General features: G+C 45.0%; 2 protein-coding genes across 3 annotated transcripts; one reads left to right on the top strand and one right to left on the bottom strand.

The window, feature by feature from the left end:
• Window positions 1-3,400: 3,400 nt before the first annotated feature.
• Window positions 3,401-6,460, bottom strand: tmub1 (transmembrane and ubiquitin-like domain containing 1). The gene is made up of 4 exons (XM_030160462.1): window positions 6,358-6,460; window positions 4,971-5,156; window positions 4,641-4,911; window positions 3,401-4,276 (listed from the first exon to the last, which is right to left on the bottom strand). Exons 2-4 carry the CDS (start codon window positions 5,113-5,115, stop codon window positions 3,925-3,927), a joined length of 768 nt encoding a protein of 255 aa, XP_030016322.1. The 5' UTR covers window positions 5,116-5,156; window positions 6,358-6,460; the 3' UTR covers window positions 3,401-3,924.
• Window positions 6,461-9,195: 2,735 nt separating this feature from the next.
• ubtfl (upstream binding transcription factor, like) lies at window positions 9,196-21,855 on the top strand. Of its 2 annotated transcripts, none has more exons than XM_030160379.1 (20): window positions 9,196-9,854; window positions 10,901-10,996; window positions 11,358-11,569; window positions 12,547-12,630; window positions 12,714-12,869; window positions 13,166-13,230; window positions 14,144-14,264; window positions 14,408-14,518; window positions 14,595-14,722; window positions 15,328-15,469; window positions 16,654-16,695; window positions 17,790-17,903; window positions 17,994-18,149; window positions 19,287-19,397; window positions 19,499-19,590; window positions 19,781-19,970; window positions 20,516-20,563; window positions 20,641-20,784; window positions 21,192-21,299; window positions 21,405-21,855. In XM_030160379.1, the coding sequence occupies exons 2-20, from the start codon at window positions 10,936-10,938 to the stop codon at window positions 21,477-21,479; spliced, it is 2,160 nt and encodes a 719-aa protein (XP_030016239.1). In that variant the 5' UTR covers window positions 9,196-9,854; window positions 10,901-10,935; the 3' UTR covers window positions 21,480-21,855. The 2 variants fall into 2 exon arrangements, with proteins under 2 accessions (XP_030016239.1, XP_030016240.1); XM_030160380.1 differs by having other exon boundaries at window positions 9,723-9,854; window positions 11,394-11,569.
• The last annotated feature ends 2,215 nt before the right edge of the window (window positions 21,856-24,070 follow it).

Here is a 24,070-nt window from a genome sequence, read left to right as displayed (position 1 = left end):
TTCCTTCAGATGCAGTCAACATCCATGTGGCCAAACAACTCCATCTTTGTTTCATCAAATCACTGGATTGATGACCAAAAGCCTGGATCTTGGTTAAGAAGAGCTCTAGGAAATGCCAGATGAGCCTCCTGATGTTTCATCCTGAGTCATGCCATCTTCCTGTGTCTGCATCCATGGAGAACTCCTTTGTGCAATACTGACTGGATGGTTGTCTGTGATACCTTCATACCTCGGTTATTTTGGTGGCAACATAATGCTATGGTTTTATAACCTATAATGCTAGGATGCTTCTCTGCTAGTGGCACTGGAAACCTCATGAAGTTAGAAGGCATCATGAATTTAAACATAATCATATCAAACTTCCTGGATGACAGCGTGAAAGTGCTGAGAAACTCTAGACTGTCCTGACTGGACTGTCCCCAGCAGGACACTGACCCGAAGCATACCACCAAGGTAGTGCAGTAGTGGTTCAAGGACATGACCCAGTCAAGCTCTGACCTAAATCATTTAGAGGATCCGTGGAAGGAGCTAAAGACCAGAGTGCTGGGTAGTGAGACCATCCAACCGGACCCAGCTGGAGGCTTTGTCCTGGAAGAGTGGACCAAAAGTCCCACAGGAGACAGAAGAGAACCTGTGGACACTTACAGGAACCATTATCAAGAACAAAGGCTACTCTATTGAATATTAAGAAAAGACTTTGGACTTAATAACCTAGGGTATGAATATTTTGGAACATGGCGTTTTTAGAAATCCTCTAATAAAATACTCCTGAAAAAAGTATTTCTCCAAGTATCATTTGTTCTTATTTCCTCACTTGTGTATCACATATAAGTCACAAACAAACTTGAAAAACTCATTCATTTCATCACAAAAACAAAAAGTTACAAAAAATGGCAGGGGTATGAATAATTTTGAGGACGACTGTCTGTATATAGCAAAGAGAGGAACAAATATTTTGAATATCAGATCATGGTCCGGGGGGACCAGAGAAAGACTGACTGTCAACTATTATCAGTGATATATATATGATTTATTATTATTGATTGATATAGCCTATTATTATTGCTATATATGGTCTATTATTATTCATACATTTTGTTCATTATTGTTCATATATATATATATATATATATATATATATATATATATATATATACACATATATATATATACATATAGTCTACTATTATTCATATCTATATCTATATCTATATCTATCTATCTATCTATCTATCTATCTATCTATCTATATATAATATATAATATTATATATATCTATATATATATATATATATATATATATACAGTACAGCCCAAAAGTTTGGACACACCTTCTCATTCTTCGCATTTTCTTTATTTTCATGACTATTTACATTGTAGATTCTCACTGAAGGCATCAAAACTATGAATGAACACATGTGGAATCATGTACTTAACAAAAAGTGTGAAATAACTGAAAACATCTCTTATATTCTAGTTTCTTCAAAGTAGCCACCCTAGCTCTGAGACTGCCTTGCACCCCTTGGCATTCTCTTGATGAGCTTCCAGAGGTAGTCACCTGAAATGGTTTTCACTTCATAGCTGTGCCTTTGTCAGGGTTACTTAGTGGAATTTCTTGCCTTATTGATGGGGTTGGGACCATCAGTTGTGTTGTGCAGAAGTCAGGTTGATGCACAGCTGACAGCCCTATTGGACAACTGTTAGAATGCATATTATGGCGAGAACCAATCAGCTAAGTAAAGACAACGAGTGGCCATCATTACTTTAAGAAATGAAGGTCAGTCAGTCTAGAAAATTTCAAAAACTTTGAATGTGTCCCCAAGTGCAGTCGCAAAAACCATCAAGCGCTCCAACGAAACTGGCTCACATGAGGACCCGCCCCAGGAAAGGAAGACCAAGAGTCACCTCTGATGCTGAAGATAAGTTCATCTGAGTCACCAGCCTCAGAAATCGCAAATTAACAGCAGCTCAGATTAGAGACCAGATGAATACCACACAGAGCTCTAGCAGCAGACACATCTCTACAACAACTGTTAAGAGGAGACTGCGTGAATCAGGCCTTCATGGTCAAATAGCTGCTAGGAAACCACTGCTCAGGAGAGGCAACAAACACAAGAGATTTATTTGGGCCAAGAAACCCAAGGAATGGACATTAGACCAGTGGAAATCTGTGCTTTGGTCTGATGAGTCCAAATTTCAGATCTTTGGATCCAACCGCCGTGTCTTTGTGCGACGCAGAAAGGGTGAACGGATGATGCTACATGCCTGGTTCCCACCGTGAAGCATGGAGGGGGAGGTGTGATGGTGTGGGGTGCTTTGCTGGTGACGCTGTTGGGATTTATTCAAGATTGAAGGCAACCTGAATCAGCATGGCTACCACAGGCATCCTGAAGTGACATGCCATTCCATCCGGTTTGCGTTTAGTTGGACCATCATTTATGTTTCAACAGGACCAATGACCCCAAACAACACCTCCAGGCTGTGTGAGGGATATCTGACCAAGAAGGAGAGTGATGGAGTGCTGCGCCAGATGACCTGGCCTCCACAGTCACCGGACCTGAACCCATCGAGATGGTTTGGGATGAGCTGGACCGCAGAGTGAAGGCAAAAGGGCCAACAAGTGCTAAGCATCTGTGGAACTTCTTCAAGACTGGTAGGAAACCATTTCAGGTGACTACCTCTGGAAGCTCAACAAGAGAATGCCAAGAGTGTGCACAACAGTCATCAGAGCTAAGGGTGGCTAACTTTGAAGAAACTAGAATATAAGAGATGTTTTCAGTTATTTCACACTTTTTGTTAAGTACATAATTTCCACATGTGTTCATTCATATTTCTGATGCCTTCAGTGAGAATCTACAATGTAAATAGTCATGAAATAAAGAAAAATGCAAAGAATGAGAAGGTGTGTCCAAACTTTGGCCTGTACTGTATTATATATATATATATATATATATAGATATATATAATTATGTAGTCTATTATCAATCATACATATGGTTCTTTTGTCCCAGTGGTTTGACCCCCCGCTAAAAGGACCCTTAGTGGTCTGACCCTCCTAAAAGGACCTTTTAGTGGTAGTGGTCTGACCCCCCCCCAAAAAGACCCTTAGTGGTTTGTGTACAGTCTGTTTTGTTACCTTAAACCCTCCATCTTTGGTCGCACTTCCATCCTGGACACAAAGTCCAGTCAGAGGCCAGAACATAGATGACCTTCAGGACATATGGACATGTGTCCGTTCTACTCACCTTTAACTCGGTCCTATTCTCATCTCAAACAGGCTCAATTCTCCAAAAAGGTCAGGATTTTACATGTCAAAAAATTCCACATTTGAAAACCCTTCATTTTAGTTTCAGAATGTTTTCAACCTTTAAAAGAAAAACCATTGAGTCTGAAGCAGAAACATGATAAATAAATGATTTAATAGAATTTCTGTCAAAACCCCAAACTGTACCGAGACATTCCTCAACAGACAGACAAGTGGACAGACAGACAAGCGGACAGACAGATGGTCTTGTTGTATCCTTCACGTCGTCCTGTTCAACAACAGCTCATTTTCTTTATTTTTCATTCAATTCTGCAGATTGCTTGAAGCCAAACAGACAAAATAATCCCTAAATTACAAAACATTGACAGGTTTTCTGTCTTGTGTGCAGTTGATAGACAAACAGATGGACAGACAGACAGATGCGTTCAGGTGCGAGAGGAACTCTCAGACTCCAAAGTAAAAGAGGCACGATGAGACCTACACAAACAGTTTCCTAAAAATTAAAGTCTGTTTACACTCAGCGTCTCCATGACGACAGAGAAACTAAAAGATGGACATGAATCAGCGTTCATTCCCCCACGGGCAAGTCCCAGGTCAAAGGTCAGGCCATCCTGATGGTGGTCCTAGCAGTGATCCTGATGGTGGTCCTGGGGGCGGTCCTAGCGGCGGTACACACCGAAGGCCACCAGGCTGAGGAAGATGGTGACTCCGACCAGTGAGGCAGTGGCCGGAGCTGTGAAGAACTGCCGGTACTGGATCTGACAGTACCAGAGCACAGACAGCATGAGGACCAGCAGCGGCACCATGAGACTGCCCACGTTCAGGGCCACCTGGACCTGGTCCTGGGGCCGCGGACCCGTCGGGGCCCCCCTGGACGCCTGTTGGGAGATGTGGCAGTGCAGGACGCAGTTATGGACCAGGTTCAGGGAGGACAGGGTCTGGGCATCATCCTGCAGCAGCTGACCCTGGTAGATGAGCCGCACCTGCTGCTCCTGACCCGCAAAGTAAGTCCTGAGGGGAGGTCACAGGTCAAAGGTCAAAGGTCTGGACACAGGCACTGCAGTCAGCGTTTCCGCTGGTCAGGTGGAACACCTGATCAGCACAGCAAACATTTCTTACAAAACAATCAGCACTATCACATTAGACTTATTCTACATATATAGAATATATAATATACATATGTAGAAAATATAATAGTCCAGGACAAACATCCTGTCTCGCAAATGTAAGTTTGCAAAGCTTCAGGAAGAGAAAAGATAAATGAGCTTGTAGGTCTGTGTGCAGTTCTATGTGTAGTTGTGTGTGTAGTTGTATGTAGTTGTGTGTAGTTGTATGTAGTTGTGTGCAGTTGTGTGGCCGTGGTGCATTCAGGTACCGTTTAATGTATCCGACCGTGTCCTGTGGTTTGACCTGAGCCGTTCTCTCGGTGTCGTTCAGGAACTTCAGACGGACCACCATGTCCCTCTGAGACTCAGCTCCTTCTCCTCCTCCTCGGCTCCTCAGTCCGTCACCCCTCCCTCCCCCCTCCCCCTCCCCCTCCCCCTCCTTCTCCACCCGTCGGTCTTCGCTTGCAGTGGGCAGAGCCTCCGTCAGCAAGCGGTCGCTGCTGTCGCTGACGGAGCTGGAGGAAGATGATGAAGGTGAGGATGAGGTGGTGTTGGAGGAGGAGGAGGGGTCACGGTGGGTGGAGGTGGTCCTCAGCAAGGGGGCGGGGCTGGGGCCGTGGTGAACAGGTGTTCCGGTGGCTCAGCGGTGCGGGTGGAGACCCAGGCCAGCAGCAGCACCACGAGGAGGAGGAGGGACCCAAAGAGCAGCGTCACCTCGTCCCCGACGCCTTCGATCAGAGCCATCGCCACGGCCACGCCCACTAAGGCAAACACAGGTCAGGCACCTGCACAGACACACCAAGTCCCAGTAAACCTCTGACCCCTCACACATTCACTCACCTACACCTGTTCAAGAATCTGATAGACCAATCACAGAGCAAAGGCTCCGCCCACATTACCCTGGCTCCGCCCACATGAACCTATTCCACACCTGAGCAGGAAGTGGTTTACATGGATTAAGTGAAGGTGACGTGGCTGTGAGCACCAGATGGGACGTCCAATCAGCTCCTAGTTTACAGGACCTTAACCCTAACCCTAAACATTAACCCTAACCCTCAACATTAACCCTTAACATTTAACCCCAACCTTTAAACTTAACCCTGACCCTTAAGCAGGGTGTTCGCTCTTTATCAAGACAAAATCCAGACTTTTTCCAAAACTGCTACTTTCCCCCAGACCTCTACGTACTTTTAGCCCTTAATCCTAACCCTTAACTGGACACTGACTCACCAGAACTGGACAGGAGACGTCTGGGAGGACATACCCTGGTCTGATGAGTCCTGATCTGGATGGTGGTCCAATGGTTCAGATAATGTGTACCTAATAAAATGGCCAGTGAGTCTGGAGACACACCTGAGATGACCTCTGACCCCCACCTGTTCAGGTTCATCTAGTCATATGACATGATTCACCAGTTCCGTTCCAGAGAGTTCCCTGTAGGCGGTGGGTGTGTGAACGGACCTTATTATTATTATTATTATTATTATTATTATTATTATTATTATTATTATCATTATTATTATTATTGTTGTTGTGAACATGGACCGGGTCTGGGCTCACACCTTCCTGCTCAGGCCTCATTCATGGTTTCCTGTTGTTGTTTATTTCCTGTTTGTTGCTTACACCATGTGTCCGTGTTATTTATGCTTTTATCCCGGTCCTTCCACATCATTTTGATTTATTTCTGTTTTTCTCTGGTCTTTGTTTCAAACCTAAACCTCTACATCCAAGTCCAGTCTGATCCAGACCAGACTAACTTAGTGTCAGGTCTTCGTTATGTCCCCGTAGGGTTCAGCCCGGTTCAACCCGGATTAATCTGCACATTCATAACTTTAGGAGCAGATTAAGACTGTTCAACAGGAAGTGAGCTAAGCTAACTGCTAACAGCGACCCGCGGCGGAGTCTACATGATCAAACCAACCGGACTGGGACTGATGGAGCCGCTTGGACTGAGACACCACACATGAACAAACAGGTGACACTTACTGTTCAGCGTTTACACTTCATAGCACAGACGCCATTAGCCTGCAGCTCATCAGGCTCATCTGGTTCTCTATCAACGGAGCTCTGCACTTCCGGTTACAGCTCTTCTTCTATGGTTCCGACGCAGACGTGACGCACTGCTGCCCACTGCTGCTCACTGCTGCTGGAGTAATGGCGACATTATTATTATTATTATTATTATTATTATTATTATTATTATTATTATTATTATTATTACACAACAAGAAGAATTAGAGGGAGAATTCGTCATATTTTGAATGAATGAATGAATGAATGAATGAATTGATGAATTATTTTTGGGTTGTACATTAATCACCACGCAGTACAACAACCACAATAAACACAAAAACAAAAAAGGACTAGTCCAGAAGCAAAAGCTTATTTAACGCCTCTTCCTTTCACCACTTACATTAAATTAAATTAAATGTGTGCATCATCTATCATTGACTCAATAACAAAACACAAACACATCTACCATCTCCACTTAATATTCCATGAATTATCTGATACTTAAGGCATTTTTAAAAACTTTATCAGAGAGGTGAACCACTGAAATCCATCATCAAGTTCATCCCATAATTTCACCCCCACAGCCCAAATCCATCTGGACTATGTCCTCACTTTCATACATTCAAAAATATAAAGACCTCTGAAATGATAGTTACTGTCTCTTAATTTAAGGAACTCTTGAATGGTATTTGGAACATTAATATTTTTTACTTTATAAATCATCTCTAATATATATACAATATCTGGCAATTTTAAGTTATTAAGTTGAATAAAAAATTTTAAGAATTTTTTGGGAAATAATTGTGTTTGTTTTTTTACTTCTATTGTATTTTTGTACTTTTAATGTAATTTTTATTTCTTTGTCTTTATTATATTTCATGAGATTTTTTGGTTTTATGAAATCAAAATGAAATCTATTCATTTATTCATTGCTCTGTATTTTGGATGTTTGTTGTCATTGAATTGTTTGGTTGGGTTTTGTTGATCAGGTGGTGTCTGTGTCAGCCCAGACCTACCTGGACCTGAAGGTCAGCCAATCAGCTGATACTGGAGGGACCCAGAACCTGGTCCAAACACTGGGAAGACCAAGGGTTTGGGTACCCAGAACCTAGTCCAAACACTGAGGAGACCGACCAGGCCTTCTCTGTGGCAGGGCCCTGGGGTTAAGAGTTATGGGTCATGGGTTATGGATTAGGGGTCATGGGTTATGGGTTGACCTTTCTAAATCCAGGCTAAAACCATATTTGTTCAAACAGGTTTTTGACATCTATTAATGCAGTGGCATGACTTGTATTTTTTGTTGTTGTTTGTTTTCTTGTCATTTTTTATTGATTATTCTATGCTTTGATATTATTGGGAAACACTCTGGTGACTTTACGTGTTGTAAGAGGCTCTACAAATGAATACTGATGCTTTATAAATACTTTTTATTTCTTTATTTACTTTGCTTATTAACAGTTATCTGACCACGTTTCACTTCACTTCATTTTTTCCAGCATGTGTCCACATGTACTGTGTGAAAATTGTATGATGTCTTATATTTGTACTTTGCATTATCTTCTGTTCTTCACTGCAGTTTTTCGAAGAAAGGGGTTTATGGCTGCGCTCCACTTAGGAGCAGCGGCCTGATGTCCTTAATCATCAAACTTAATTTCGTTTGATGTACTCTCTCCTGTCAAATGATAATAAAGACAATCAAATCAAATTTTTTCATCTTTGCACAAAAACATGTTTCTGTAAATGTTCCCTGATTCAATGCTTGATAAAAAAAAAAATAATTCACTGCACTTTGACAGAATGACATAAATATCCCATGATGCATTTCGTGCTCCTCTCAAATGTAACGGCCTCTGTGACACTGACCTGAGAAATGTTTGAGTCAATGATGTCATACGATGTTGGAACAAAAGAAAACTCATCTGTATCATATAAGGATTCAACCACATTAGTTTATTCAGTTTAGAAGAAAATACAACAAATATTCAAATACCAGTGAAATGCAAACAGTGTTTGAACCCAGACAGTGACATCTACTGGTGGACCGGTTGAACAGGTCAGAGCTGGTGAAGGAACTCCAACAGGAGGAGGGTTAAAGGTCACCGACGGGGGTCCAATAAGAGAGGAAACAAACTAATAAACAACAGAGAAAACAACACAGAAAAGAGAAAAGAAACAAAGAAAAGAGAAAACAACAGAGAAAACAAACAACAGAGAAAACAACAAAACAGAAAAAACAACCAAAAAAAAGAGAAAACACAGAACAGAGAAAAGTAACAAACAACAGAGAAAAACAACCAAACAACAGAGAAAAACAACCAAACAACAAAGGAAAAACAACCAAACAACAGAGAAAAACAACCAAACAACAGAGAAAAAACAATCAGAGAAAAAAACACCAAACAACAGAGAAAAAATGAACAAATAGAGGAAAAAAAACCCAGAGAAAAAAAACAACAACCAAACAACAGGGAAAAAAAAACAACCAAACAACAGAGAAAATAAACAACTGAGAAAACAGAGGAAAAAAACAACCAAAAAACAGAGAAAACAAACAGAGAATAAACAACCAAACAACAGAGATAAAAACTACCAAACAACAGGGAAAAAACAACCAAACAGAGAAAAAAACAACCAAAAAACAGAGAAAACAAACAACAGAGAAAAAACAACCAAACAACAGATCAAACCGGTTCATTCATATTCAAATACAAACATCCAGACTTTTGTCTTTTTTCTGGACCAGATAAAGTCATGTGGACCTGGACCATGGTCCCTGGACTTTGGACCCGAGGCTCTGGACCCTAGCCCCGGGGCCTCGGGGATCCACGGCGGCTTACGGGGCTCTGTCAGCGGGCAAGATGCCATGTGGATGCGGGCTCCCGCGGCCCTGCCCACGAATGCGGGTTACAGCGCGTCTCCGAGCCGCCGAGCTGCTGTTCCCGGGGCCGAGGAGGAGCCGGATCCGAGGGGGACCCGGTGACTCCGATTACGGTCCAGGTCTACTCTGTTGGAGCCGGAGATCCCGCAGCCGCATCTGCGTCGGAGTCCGGGACTCGGGTCCCCGGGCCCCTGTCTCCCCACCGGCTCAGCATCTGGACCCGGACCAGGTTCCAGTCAGACCGGGTTCACGGAGGAGGCCGTCTCCGGTTACCGGCTCGAAGCCCTGAGTCAAAGACCCGCTGGGATGTGGATTAGAGGTGAGCGGGTCTGGAGGCGGCGGTGGCTGGTGTTTTTAGCCGCTGTCTCTGGTTTCATCCTCCGCCTTTGTCCTCATGTTTTCCCCCGGAGTTCCTCCCCCTGCGGCGCTGGGCGGAGTTTCATACCGGACTAGACGCTCCTTTTGTCGGATCTGTTTCGAACTGACTCCCCGGGGTTTACGGCTGAAAAAAACACACTTTGGAAGTGTTCCGATAACCCCCAGAGCCGCGGCGGTGTTCGGGACGGACCCGGGCTCGAGTCGGAACCATCAGGTGAGCGGGAAGGCGCCATTTGACCCACATTTGACTGATTTTCTGCTCGTTTGTCCCCGAGTCTCCGTAACATTCATGGCGGCTTCGCAGTGAAGGCTTTTGGGCAGCGGCGGGTCACGCAGCCCGCTCCGGTCCGAAACCCGCAGAGCCAGAACCGCGGTCGGGCGTGTTCCGACCCACACCGTCCGAATCTGACCTTATTCCTCCCGAACAGCCACATGTCGACCCGGTCGGTATTTTGACAGTTTTACCAAATAATGCGATTATCGGCGACACGTGTCGGACGGAACCGCGGGACGGACCCACCGAGGCTCCGGGGACGGTTCCGTCTTCACGGATTCCGTCCCGGTTCCGACATTTCACCGAATCCGTGACCGTTAGCCCGTGTGTCGGAGCTCTTAGCGCCAGCGGAAGCTACGTGGTGACTCCTGCCGGAGGACGGACGCCATTACCGGGGCGGCTGGAGCCTGGCGGCCCGCGGATCGCACCGACACCCGCCGCCGAGAGCCCGCATCGGACCTGACCCGCGGCCGGTACCGCCCCGATCCGCTCATGAACCCGAACCTCTGGGCAACGAGCGGCCGGAAGAGTCCGCGAACGAAACCCGGAGGAAACCGATGAAAAGTGGAACAGAAACAGTTGGATCAACAAAGGAGTTTAGAGCCGATGGACAGCGACCCCTGGTGGGGACAGAGAGGGAGGAGAACTGGGGACAGGGACAGACAGACGGACGGACGGACAGACAGACGGACGGACGGACGGACGGACAGACAAACGGACGGACAGACAAACGGACAGACAGACAGACGGACGGACGGACGGACAGACAGACGTCTCGTCCCAGATGCAGGTTTTTTCTTATAAACACACACGTGTAGACGTTCGTCCGTCCATCTGTCTGTCATTATCATCCATTTGTAGTATTGATCCTGTTTCCATTGATCAGTTATAGAGTCAGAAGAAAAAGAGTTCAGATCCAGATTTGTCACATGTTGTCATTTACATCCTTAAACTGACCATGTGATTAACTGTTTATGTGACAACAGGAGGGGGCGGAGTCTGCTCCGTCAGGTGCTGCAGGATGAACGGCGGTGGCAGCAGCGTCTCAGCATCTCAGAGCAGCAGGATCAAGAGTGAGCCAGGTAAGAACACCTCAGTCCACCTTAAAATCACATTAATCCAGTTTAGAATCTCATTAGTCCAACTTAACATCACATTATTCCAATTTAGAATCATTACAGTCCATCTTAAAATCACATAATTCAAATTTAGAATCATGTCAATCCACCTTAAAATCACTTGTTTCTTTAAGGTTTAAGTTTCCTTAAGGTGTTTCCTTTAGAGTTTTACTTAAGATGGATTGAGGCTTTCTTAAGGTGGACCGTGGCGTCCTTAAGGTGGACTGAATGCTAGTGAAGTTCTGTGAAGATGAGGTATCAGGACATGGAGCTCAAATCTTTGTGGTCCTTCAGAGCGAAGGTGATGGTGGACCTTCTGCTTCAGGTGCTCCAGGGGCTTCAGGGCTGTGTTTCTCTGCAGATGATTGGACCAAGGAGGACTGTCTGACTCTGCTGGAGAGGATTCGCAGTGTCCTGCCGGACGGAGACGCCATGAAGTACAAAACCACCGAGTCGCACTTCGATTGGGAGAAGGTGTGTTTCGGCAGCTTCACTGGAGACATGTGTCGGCAGAAGTGGCAGAAAGTGTCCTCTGAGGTAAGGACACAGACACCACACGTCCCCACAACCTCTTAAACATGTCAAACATTTTAAACATGTCAGACATCTTAAACATGTCAAACCCCTTAAACATGTCAAACGTTTTAAACATGTCAAACCCCTTAAACATGTCAAAGTTGTAAACATGTCAAATGCCTTAAAACATGTCAAACGTCTTAAACATGTCAAACCCCTTAAACATGTCAAACCCCTTAAACATGTCAAACGTCTTAAACATGTCAAACCCCTTAAACATGTCAAACCCCTTAAACATGTCAAACGTTTTAAACATGTCAAACGTTTTAAACATGTCAAACCCCTTAAACATGTCAAACGCCTTAGACATGTAAAACCCCTTAAACGTGTCAAACCCCTTAAACTCTATGACACCACTGATGGCCTTCTAAATTTGGTCCCACCTCTGTCTTAGAAGGGGAGGAGTTTGCATAATTTTTCCACAGTAAAACTAGTAACACCTGAGTTTGCATCACAAACCCCAGCGTGGACGATCAACCACATGTTGGTTCTGCTCCAGTCCTGGACTTCTGGGTTGGACTCAGTAGGTTCTGTTCCGGTTCTGGACTTCTGGGTTGGACTCAGCAGGTTCTGCTCAGGTCCTGGACTTCTGGGTTGGACTCAGCAGGTTCTGCTCAGGTCCTGGACCTCTGGGTTGGACTCAGTAGGTTCTGTTCCGGTTCTGGACTTCTGGGTTGGACTCAGCAGGTTCTGTTCCGGTTCTGGACTTCTGGGTTGGACTCAGCAGGTTCTGCTCAGGTCCTGGACTTCTGAGTTGGACTCAGCAGGTTCTGCTCAGGTCCTGGACCTCTGGGTTGGACTCAGTTGGTTCTGCTCCGGTCCTGGACCTCTGGGTTGGACTCAGCAGGTTCTGCTCCGGTCCTGGACCTCTGGGTTGGACTCAGCAGGTTCTGCTCAGGTTTCAGAACCGTGTCAGTAATACCTGATAATTGTTTCAGGTTCGTAAATACCGAACCATGACAGAGCTCATCGTAGACGCCATGGAGTTCGTCAAAAACCCCTACAAAGGCAAGAAGCTGAAGGTGAGACTCTGATCCCGACATATGTGCGTCACGTTGACCTTTGACCCTTTGACCCTTGACCAGCTACTCTGTGTTTTTTACAGACTCACCCGGATTTTCCCAAGAAGCCTCTGACTCCGTACTTTCGCTTCTTCATGGAGAAACGAGCCAAATACGCCAAAATCCACCCAGAGATGAGCAACCTGGACCTGACAAAGATCCTGTCTAAGAAGTACAGAGAACTGCCCGACAAAAAGAAGGTCTGATGAAGTTTAACACCAGGGTTAGAGTTAGACTGTAGATATAGATGGAGTTTAACACCAGGGTTAGAGTTAGACTGTAGATATAGATGGAGTTTAACACCAGGGTTAGAGTTAGACTGTTGTCACCCTGTACATTCAGACTGAGGTTCATCTCATACTGTCACAGTCGCCATATTTATTGTTTTTATTATTTATCTCCTTTCATTGTAAACATTTCATTTAACAAATAAAACAAGGACTGAATTTAAAATGTCACCAAATTGTTTTAAACATGTTTTTATTTGCTTCAACAGCAAAAGTACATCACAGAGTTTCAACGAGAGAAAGAGGAGTTTGAGAAGAACATGTCTCGATTCAAGTGAGTTTATCTGATATTTAACTGGTGTTGAACTAATGTTAAGAAAGTGTTGAACCAGTGTTAACCCGGTGTTAAACCGGTGTTGAACCGGTGTTGAACCAGGGTTCAACCATTGTTAAATTGGTGTCAAACTGGTATTGAACTGGTGTTAAACTGGTGTTAAACCGGTGTCGAAGTGGTGTTGAACCAGTGTTAAATTGGTCTTGAACCAGTGTTAAACTGGCGTTGAATCAGTGATTAGCCGGGTATTAATGAGGTGTTGAACCGGTACTCAACTGGTGGTAAATCTCTGTTGAACCGGTGTTAAACTGGCGTTGATGTGGTCTTAAGTCAGTGTTGATGCGGTGTTGTACCGGTGTTTAACTGGTGTTGAACCGGTGTTAAACTGGTGTTGAATCAATGTTGAACCGGTGCTGAACTGGTGTTGACGCTGTGTTAAATTGGTGGTGAACTGGTGTTAAACTGGTGTTGATGCGGTGTTGAACTGGTATTAAATCGGTGTTGATGCGGTGTTGAACCCGTGTTAAATTGGTGTTGATGCGGTGTTGAATCTGTGTTGATGCTGTGTTGAGCTGGTGTCAAATCTGTGTTGATGCGGTGTTGAACCAGTGTTAAATTGGTGTTGATGTGGTGTTAAATCGGTGTTGAACCGGTGTTAAATCGTTGATGTGGTGTTAATGCCGTGTTAAATCAGTGTTAAATTGGTGTTGATATGATATTGAACCAGTGTTGTATCAGTGTTAAATCGGTGTTGAACCAGATGTTGATGTGGTGTACACAAAGCAAAACAGAACCATTTAACTGTCTTTTATGGAACATTTAAGTGTTCTAAACATAGAAGTCGGTTGTGGACGTTTATGGTCCATTAGCATTAGCATTCGCATCAGGGTGGCTAATGTCAGCTGACCCACAGGGAGGAGCATCCAGAGCTGATTGAGGAGAGGAAGAAGTCAGACCTGCCTGAAAAACCCAAAACTCCACAGCAGCTGTGGTACAACCATGAGAAGAAGACATACATGAAACTACACCCAGAGGTACACAAAGCACACACGGAGTATACTCAGAGTGTACTCAGAGTACACCAAGAATATACTCAAACTACACCCAGAATATACTCAGAGTACATCTGCAGACCCGTGGTTTACCTGGTGTCTCGTGTGTGTGTGTGTGTGTTCAGGTGAGTCAGAAGGAGCTGAAGGAGGCGTTGAGGAGACAGTGGTCTCAGCTTTCAGATAAGAGGAGGCTGAAGTGGATCAGTAAGGCCCTGGAGCTGCAGAAGGACTATGAGGTACCAGAACCAGTAGAACCACCAACTGTAGGTCCAAGGCTTTCAGCTGATCCAGCTCCTGTGTGTGTCTGTACAGGACAGTATGAGAGCGTACCACCAGGCCCACCCTGATGTCAACTCTGAGGACCACGTCCGCTCTGTCCTCACCAAAGCAGAGAGACAACTGAAGGACAAGTTCGACGGACGACCGACGAAACCACCGCCGTGAGTCTGATCCACACCGACACTGACTTAACGGACCTTCAACACCGACTTAACGGACCTTCGACACCGACGAAACGGACCGGCAACACCGACGAAACGGACCTTCAACACCGATGAAACGGACCGTCGACACAGACGAAACAGACCTTTGACACAGACAAAACGGACCTTCAGTACCAACTAAAAGCACCTTCGACACTGACTAAACGGACCTTCAACAAGAAACAATGCTGATGTTGCAGATCAGTGATTCTCAACTGGGGGGCGTGGAAACCCTCCTGGGGGGGGGGCAGTGGACACTCTCCTGGGGTTGTGTGGACACTTTCCTGGGGGGGGGGGTGCGTGGACACCCTGCTGGGGGGTGCATGAGCACAGCATCTGTGACTGAGAGATTGAGCTCTATCGTGTACTAGAACCCCCCCCCCCCCCCCAGCCCCCGTCCCAAATGTGTTTTTGGGGATGGGGGAGGTGGCAGGGGGGTCATGATGGCGTCAGTGGGCCTCTGTTCTAAACAGGTGGAGAACCACTGTTGTGGGTGAAATAGCTGTTTGTGGTTGAAGGCCCAGGTGTGTAGTTTGTGAAGTACTGCTGTGTCCTTTTTGCAGTAACGGGTACTCCCTGTACTGTGCCGAGCTCATGGTGAACATGAAGGACGTGCCGAGCACCGAGCGCATGGTTCTGTGTAGTAAACAATGGAAGATGATGACGCAGAAGGAGAAAGACATGTTCCAGAGACGCTGTGAGCAGGTCAGTGTAAGCACACAGAGAACAGACAGACAACAAACAGAGAACAGACGGAGAACAGACAGAGAACAGACAGAAAACAGGCAGAGAACAGACGGAGAACAGACAGAGAACAGACAGAGAACAGGCAGAGAACAGGCAGAGAACAGACAGAGAACAGACAGAAAACAGGCAGAGAACAGGCAGAGAACAGACAGAGAACAGACAGAGAACAGACAGAGAACAGGCAGAGAACAGACAGAGAACAGACAGAGAACAGGCAGAGAACAGGCAGAGAACAGACAGAGAACAGGCAGAGAACAGGCAGAGAACAGACAGAGAACAGGCAGAGAACAGACAGAGAACAGGCAGAGAACAGACAGAACAGATGGAGAACAGGCGGAGAACAGGCAGAGAACAGATGGAGAACAGGTAGAGAACAGACGGAGAACAGGCAGAGAACATGTAGAGAACAGATGGAGAACAGACAGAGAACAGACGGAGAACAGGTGGAGAACAGGCGGAGAACAGACAGAGAACAGGGAGAGAACAGACAGAACAGATGGAGAACAGACAGAGAACAGGCAGAGAACAGACGGAGAACAGGCAGAGAACATGTAGAGAACAGATGGAGAACAGACAGAGAACAGACGGAGAACAGGCAGAGAACAGACCGAGAATAGGTGGAGAACAGGCAGGGAACAGGCAGAGAACAGGCAGAGAACAGGCAGAGAACAGACCGAGAATAGGTGGAGAACAGGCAGAGAACAGGCAGAGAACAGGCAGAGAACAGGCAGAGAACAGACAGAGAACAGGCAGAGAACAGACAGAGAACAGGCAGAGAACAGGCAGAGAACAGGCAGAGAACAGGCAGAGAACAGGCAGAGAACAGACAGAGAACAGGCGGAGAACATGTAGAGAACAGATGGAGAACAGGCAGAGAACATGTAGAGAACAGATGGAGAACAGACAGAGAACAGACGGAGAACAGGCAGAGAACAGACTGAGAATAGGTGGAGAACAGGCAGGGAACAGGCAGAGAACAGGAGGAGAACAGGCAGAGAACATGTAGAGAACATGTAGAGAACAGATGGAGAACAGACAGAGAACAGGCGGAGAACAGGTTAATAACACATAGAACAGGTCCTGGGTTGTTCTTGTTGTTATTGTTCTGGTATAAACTGTTGTTTACTGTGTTTGTTTGACAGAAAAAGAAACAGTACGACATTGACTTGCAGCGTTTCCTGGAGGTACGTCACCGATAGATCAGACAGTAATCAATGATAATAATCAATAATATGATAAAGAACTGTGTTTTTATCATCGTCTGGAGTTTGGTTTTGGTTCTTTTCTTGTCCTTGTGTGTATTTTTGTTTTCATTGTGTTGTTTTGTTGTTATTGTTTGGTTTTTTTTGTTGTCCTTGTTTGTTTCATTGACGTGTGTATTTTTGTTGTCCTTGTGTGTATTTTTTGTTATTGTTTGTTGTTTTGTTGGCCTTGTGTGTATTTTTGTTGTTATTGTATGTTTTGTTGTCATTGTTTGTTGTTTTGTTGTTATTGTTTGTTGTTTTGTTGTCATTGTTCTTTTGTTGTTATTGTTTTGTTGTCGTCATGTGTATTTGTGTTCATTGTTTGTTTTCTCATTGTTTTTTTTTCTTGTCATTGTGAATTTTTGTTGTCCTTGTTTGTATTTTTGTTGTCAATGTCTGTTGTTTTGTTGTTTTTTGTTATCGTTTGTTGTTTTGTTGTCCTTGTGAGTATTTTTGTTGTTATTGTTGTTTTGTTGTCATTGTGTATTTTTGTTATTGTTTGTTCTTTTGTTGTTATCATTTAGTTTTTTTATTGTCTGTTGTTGTTTTGTTGTTTCTGTTTGTTGTTTTGTTGTTATTGTTGTTTTGTTGTTGTTTTGTTGTTATTGTGTGTTGTTTTGTTGTTATTGTTTGTTATTTTGTTTTTATTGCCTGTTGTTTTGTCATTGTTTGTTTTTGTTATTGTTTTTGTTGTTTTGTTGTTATTGTTTGTTGGTTTGTTTTGTTATTGTTTGTTTTTGTTATTGTTTTATTTGTTGGTTTTTTATTGTTTGTTGTTTTTTATTGTTTGTTGTTATTGTTGTTTCATTTTTTATTGTTTGTTATGTTTGTTGTTTTGTTGTTTTTTTATTGCTTGTTGTTTAGTTTTTTATTGTTTGTTGTTATTGTTTATTGTTTTGTTGTGTGGTCGCTGTCATCGTTGTTCTTACCACCTGACCCTGTCATTGTTGTCGTATTTGTTGCCTTTGACTGACGTCAGTTGTGTGTCGCTCATTAACGCAACCTTCGCTCATTCATTTTTCATCGGTTTTCAGAGTCTGCCGGAAGAGGAGCGAGATCGGGTCCTGAGTGAGGAGAAACTGGGTGGAGCTAAACTTGGTGTGGGCGTGGCCTCCAGTCCACACAGAGCTAAATCTCCATCTGTCAAAGTCTGGACTTGTTCTTCTACTATGATTTCGGATGGGCGGGGCGGGGCGGAGCCTGCAGACTAACGCCTGGTGTTTACCATTACCTTTTAGGAGCGCAGCCGGGAGGCAGAGCCAGAGACATGGGTCGGAGTTGGACAGAAGGACAGACGAGACGCCAAGAAGACGGCCAAGCTCCCAGAGACGCCGAAGACGGCCGAAGAGATGTGGCAGCACAGCGTCATGGGAGACTACCTGGCCAAATACAGAGTAAGCCCCGCCCACATAACCTTTGACCTCTGACACCAAGCCAATCTGACACAGACCGAACCCTAAACCAGAACCATTAGACCCATCAGAAACCAGAACCATTAGACCCATCAGACCCATCAGAAACCAGAACCATTCGACCAATCAGAAACCAGAACCATTAGACCCATCAGAAACCAGAACCATTAGACCAATCAGAAACCAGAACCATTAAACCCATCAGAAACCAGAACCATTAGACCAATCAGAAACCAGAACCATTAGATCAATCAGAAACCAGAACCATTCGACCAATCAGAAACCAGAACCATTAAACCCGTCAGAAACCAGAACCATTAGACCAATCAGAAACCAGAACCATTAAACCCATCAGAAACCAGAACCATTAGACCAATCAGAAACCAGAACCATTAGATCAATCAGAAACCAGAACCATTAAACCCATCAGAAACCAGAACCATTAAATCAATCAGAAACCAGAAACATAAGACCAGTCAGAAACCAGAACCTTTAGACCCATCAGAAACCAGAACCATTAAACCCATCAGAAACCAGAACCATTAGACCCGTCAGAAACCAGAACCATTAGACCAATCAGAAACCAGAACCTTTAGACCCATCAGAAACCAGAACCATTAGACCAATCAGAAACCAGAACCATTAGACCCATCAGAAACCAGAACCATTAAACCCGTCAGAAACCAGAACCATTAAACCTGTCAGAAACCAGAACCATTAAACCTGTCAGAAACCAGAACCATTAAACCCATCAAAAACCAGAACCATTAAACCAATGAGAAGCAATTGATCTTGTTTATTGGTTCCAGTTTATTGGTTCTGGTCTGGTTTAACGGTTCCGTTCCGGGTTATTGGTTCTGGGTTATCGGTTCCGGGTTATCGGTTCTGGTCCAGTTCATCAGTTCTGGTCCAGTTGTGTTGAAGCTGCAGAGACATCTTTGGAATCTGAACAGATCATGGACTGACCAGGTTCCGTCTCTGACCTTCAACCTTTATAGTTTTTTTTTTTCTCATCATTACACCTAGAGGGGGTGGGGCTTCAGCTCCCTATTGTCAGCAATGACAGACCTCCTGTTTGATGGTTGACCCAAACCCTTGGTCATGTAACCTGTCCTGCAGAGCGACCGCAGGAAGGCGCAGGTGGCGATGGAGGCATCCTGGAAGTCCATGGAGAAGAAGGAGAAGATCCCATGGATCAAGAAGGCGGCTGAAGACCAGAAACGCTACGAGGTGGAGTCATGGTGGTGGCGGCAGCGGACAACGCACATGTGTTTGAGCTGTAATGACTGGTTTGTGTTGTAGCTGTAGTCTGACTCAGTGTCATCCTGCAGAGGGAGCTGCTGGACATGAGGACTCCACCCACGGCCGCAGCGGCCACTCAACGGAAACCCAAGTTTGACGGAGAACCCAAGAAACCGCCGGTGTGAGTCATTCAGACGCAGCTTCAGCACATGCCAAATAGTCACATGATTGATTGGTGTCTATTGATCATCTGATTGAATGTGACCCAGTAAACAGGCTCCATACTCCTTCATATCGACCTGAAACCGATGTACCTCCTCAGACTGTTTCAATGAGCTAAAGCCCCACCCTCTGTCCTGTCTGTCCAATAGGAGTGGGTATCAGATGTTCTCCCAGGAGCTGCTGACCAATGGGGAGCTGAACCACTTCAGTCTGAAGGAGCGAATGGTGGAGATCGGGAAGAGGTGGCACAAGCTGAGCCAGAGCCAGAAGGACAAGTACAAGAAGCAGGTGGAGGAGCAGCAGGTGGAGTACAAGGCGGAGCTGGAGGCGTGGCTCAAGGTACGGCACCACGCCCACCACAGGTCCACAACTCAAGACCAGGGTCAGTGTTGAACGGCATTTTGTTGATCTGGTTTAGGATCAGGTTTAGGACTGAGTCCAGGTGGACCACCAGGGGGTTCAGGATCAGGTTAAGGACTGAGTCCAGGTGGACCACCAGGGGGTTCAGGATCAGGTTTAGGACTGAGTCCAGGTGGACTACCAGGGGGTTAAGGATCAGGTTTGGGACTGAGTCCAGATGGACCACCAGGGGGTCAAGGATCAGGTTTGGGACTGAGTCCAGGTGGACCACCGGAGGGTTTGGGATCAGGTTTAGGACTGAGTCAAGGTAGACCACCAGGGGGTTTAGGATCAGGTTTAGGACTGAGTCCAGGTGGACCACCAGGGGGTTAAGGATCAGGTTTGGGACTGAGTCCAGGTGGACCACCACGGGGTTCAGGATCAAGTTTTGGACTGAGTCCAGGTGGACCACCAATCATTCCAATTCATTCCAGTGTAGTTTTGTGGTTGTCGTTTCTTCATATGTTTTCACTGTTGTTTTTCAGTCTCTGTCTCCTCAGGATCGCGCTGTCTACAAAGAGTTCTCATCCTCAGTGAGTCCAGGTCTCAAGACTTTTTCCGTCATTAGACTTGACACCAGTTCATCACCTCGCTTTGTTTGTTTGTCCAGAAACGTCGCAGTACCACCACCAAAGTTCGCAGCAGTCCAGGAGCCAAAGTCCGAGTGACGGCGAAGGGGAAGGCGTCTGGATCCAAAACCACAGCACCAGGAGGAGTGGGAGTGGGCAAGAGGAGCATGGCCTACAGAGCCAAGGTACCACTACAAGTACTGCCCTCTGTATGGTCTGGCTGTCAGGTTCTTTTAAACCCTGAGTTTGAGCCATCAGGCTCTCTTAAACCCTGAGTTTGGGCCGTCAGGCTCATTTCAACCCTGAGTTTAGGCCATCAGGCTCTCTTAAACCCTGAGTTTAGGCCATCAGGCTCTCTTAAACCCTGAGTTTAGGCCATCAGGCTCTCTTAAACCCTGAGTTTAGGCCATCAGGCTCTCTTAAACCTTGGGTTTAGGCTGTCTATCTACTCTCTCAATCCCTGAGTTTAGGTCGTCAGGCTTTCGTAAACCCTGAGTTTGGGCCGTCAGGCTCTTTTCAACCCTGAGTTAAGGCTGTCTACTCTTTGAAACCCTGAGTTTGGACTGTCAGGCTGTTTGTTTATGTTTTTCAGCAGGATATGTCCGACTCAGATGAGGAAGAGGAGAAGAGCGACTCGTCGGACTCTGATGAAGACGATGAGACGTCTGGAACAACGGACAGTGATGATGATGATGACGAGGTAAGTGCATGAACGGTTGATTTTGTGCATGAACGGTTGATTTTGTGCATCGCTACAGAATCTGCAGAGTTTCCATGGCGATCTGTGTTTTGTTTTTTTTTTCAGAATGACGACGAGGACGACGAGGACGACGAAGATCAGACGTCCTCAGACGAATCCAGTGATTCAGACTCAGATTAGCTCCGCCCCTCCCCCCTCACTGGAGAGGACAGGTTGTGCAGGCCACGCCTCCTCACATGCCAATAATCCCGGCGGACTAATGAGAAGATGCCCCGCCCACCTCTCTCTGACGTGAAGGGGGCGGAGCCTGACGGAGTGTTTTGTTACCATTTTGTTTGTTTTATTGAGTGTTTGTTGGTTTTTATCAGACATTTGAGGCGGAGACTTTGTCTAAATCTGTTTTTTTATGTGACAGCAGGCGGAGTTTGTACAGTTCACCAGGCAGGGAGGGGGTGGAGCACATGTGGTTGTTATGGGTTACAGCTGGGGGAGGAGCCTCTGATCAACTGCCTGCCTGAGAAAATTATTAACGAATAATAAATGCACTTTTTTCTCATTTGTGTCAGATTTGACTGTGAACACAAACATAACACTGTGCTTTCAGGAGCACTTTATTGCATTCTGTCAGTGAAGTCATTTCCTGTTTGATTAAGCCCCACCCTCACATAAACATTGGCCGTTGTTCAATACACGTTCTTGTCTGTTCTTCCGTTCTTGTGAAATGTTATCAAGTTCTGTTCTAACTGAAAGTTAGCTTAAACCAGGAACCCATGGAACACCCACATGTTGTTTTGGTCTGTAGTTTAAACCATGGGTGCACTGGGTGGTGACTCCTGTAAACTGGGATGGAAAGAATGCCCAAGATGCACTTTGTGGTGACCATGAACCCACCAGCTGGGGCAGCTGTACTGACTGAACCGACGACATGTATGACAGTTTAGGAAAATATACAGAACGTATAAATACACGTAAATACTAGAACATATGAATACACGTAAATACTGGAACAAACGTATAAATACTAGAACAAATGTATTAAATCAGTGACATTGGTGATTTAAGGTAAATACATTTATGATGCAGATGGAGTAAATACAGCAGAGACGGGGTCAAAGGTCACCAGGACCCGCTGTTCAATTACACACAGACTGGAGTTAACAGGAAGTCTATTCTGTGGGAGTGGTCTGACCCAGACCGTAGTCTGTTTTAGAGGACCTCACATATATTTACATATATTTTTACGTATTCACTAAACAGCTTCTATCTTGAAAGACAGATATCGACTATCTTTGTGTTATCAACTTATAGGAAGTCGGACATGACCTTTAATTTGGTACCAATTTTGTTGACCTTTGATGACCTTGAAAGGTCAAACTCAAGGTCATGGTTTTCAACACACTCAGTTTTTGTCAGTTTTGTAGAAAAAGGACCAGTATCAGGTTCTAAAGCCTGAAAAAGTAGGAGACAATGTATATTTTGGTTTTTCTCATCATTTCCCGTTTCAGAGTTATGGCAGAAAATACCTGTATTTCTGGTACTTTTTTGTTCTTTCCATTCACTTCTAACTTTGGAACTGTTTAAGACAGAGGGACCCTAACCCAACCCAAACCCTAACCCTGCTTAACACAGAAGAATCCTAATCTGAACCCTAACCCTGTTTAAGACGGAAGAACCCTAACCCTAATCCTAACCTGAACCCGAACCCTTCTACCTCCATGTTCAACAGTAGGACAGTGTCCTTTTAGTCGTCCTCTGTCACTTCCTGTTTCGAACAGTTGAAAGAGTTCGAACAGTTGAAAGTTTGTCTCATTTGTAAAGTCACTCAGTGTCTTTATGAACTGATGCAGATCCAACAGTATGATCCACTGAGCACAACTCACCTTTGACCTTTCATTCGGGAACAATTTTGTTGAACTTTGATGACCTTGAAAGGTCGTGGTTTCCAAAATTTGGTCAAGTTTGACCTTGAAACCGACCACAGGGCCCTCACCTGGACCAGTTCCACGAAGGACCACAACAGATGACCTGACTGTACCGGTCAGTCCATTTGTTCCATTTCACAGTCCGACACCGAGCAGGACACACCAGTGAGGGGGATGGTCACCTGACCTGAGGATGATCAACTGACTTGAGGATGGTCACCTGACCTGGGTCCAGGAGGAGGGGGATGATGTGACAGAGAGAGACACTGACACTAAGCCTCAGCTGGGCCCTGCAGGAGAAGCACACACACATACAAACACACACTCTTCCTCTTCCACACCTGGACTTTTTCAGGTGAATTTCACATACATTTACTCCAGTTTTCAACTCTTACCTGTCAGCATTGAAGTGTCATTCTGTCATGGACCGCCGAGTAGTTTGAGATAAAAGAATGGAGCGTCACTTCTGGGTTAGTGATATAGGGAAAATCTCACGGGATTTTGCATCACGTGATGCACAATAGTGTGTTGTTTTTGTTTTTCTCTGCTTTTTCCAAAGTAATCAGGTATTTGGGTTTGGTAATTGATTAGAAAATCACTTAAAATGTCAAATGTAAAATGGTTATTCCTGAAGTGCATAACTATATTGAAAACACTGTTGAAAATATGTTTTTGTAAAAGTCTTTAATTGAGCGGCCCAGTAGGAGGGGCTTAGTTAATCAAAGATGGCTGCTGAAGCCCTGGGTCACAGACCTGGAAACTGTTCAATTTCTGCTAAATGAGTTATTGAAGAACTCTGCTCTAATGTGGGGTTTTTCTCCTGTCTTGTAAATTTGTAAATAGTATTTT

Source organism: Sphaeramia orbicularis, chromosome 17 (genome assembly GCF_902148855.1).
Source record: "Sphaeramia orbicularis chromosome 17, fSphaOr1.1, whole genome shotgun sequence".
NCBI classification, from domain to species: Eukaryota; Metazoa; Chordata; class Actinopteri; order Kurtiformes; family Apogonidae; genus Sphaeramia; species Sphaeramia orbicularis.
This window is presented reverse-complemented; position numbering and strand designations above follow the sequence as displayed.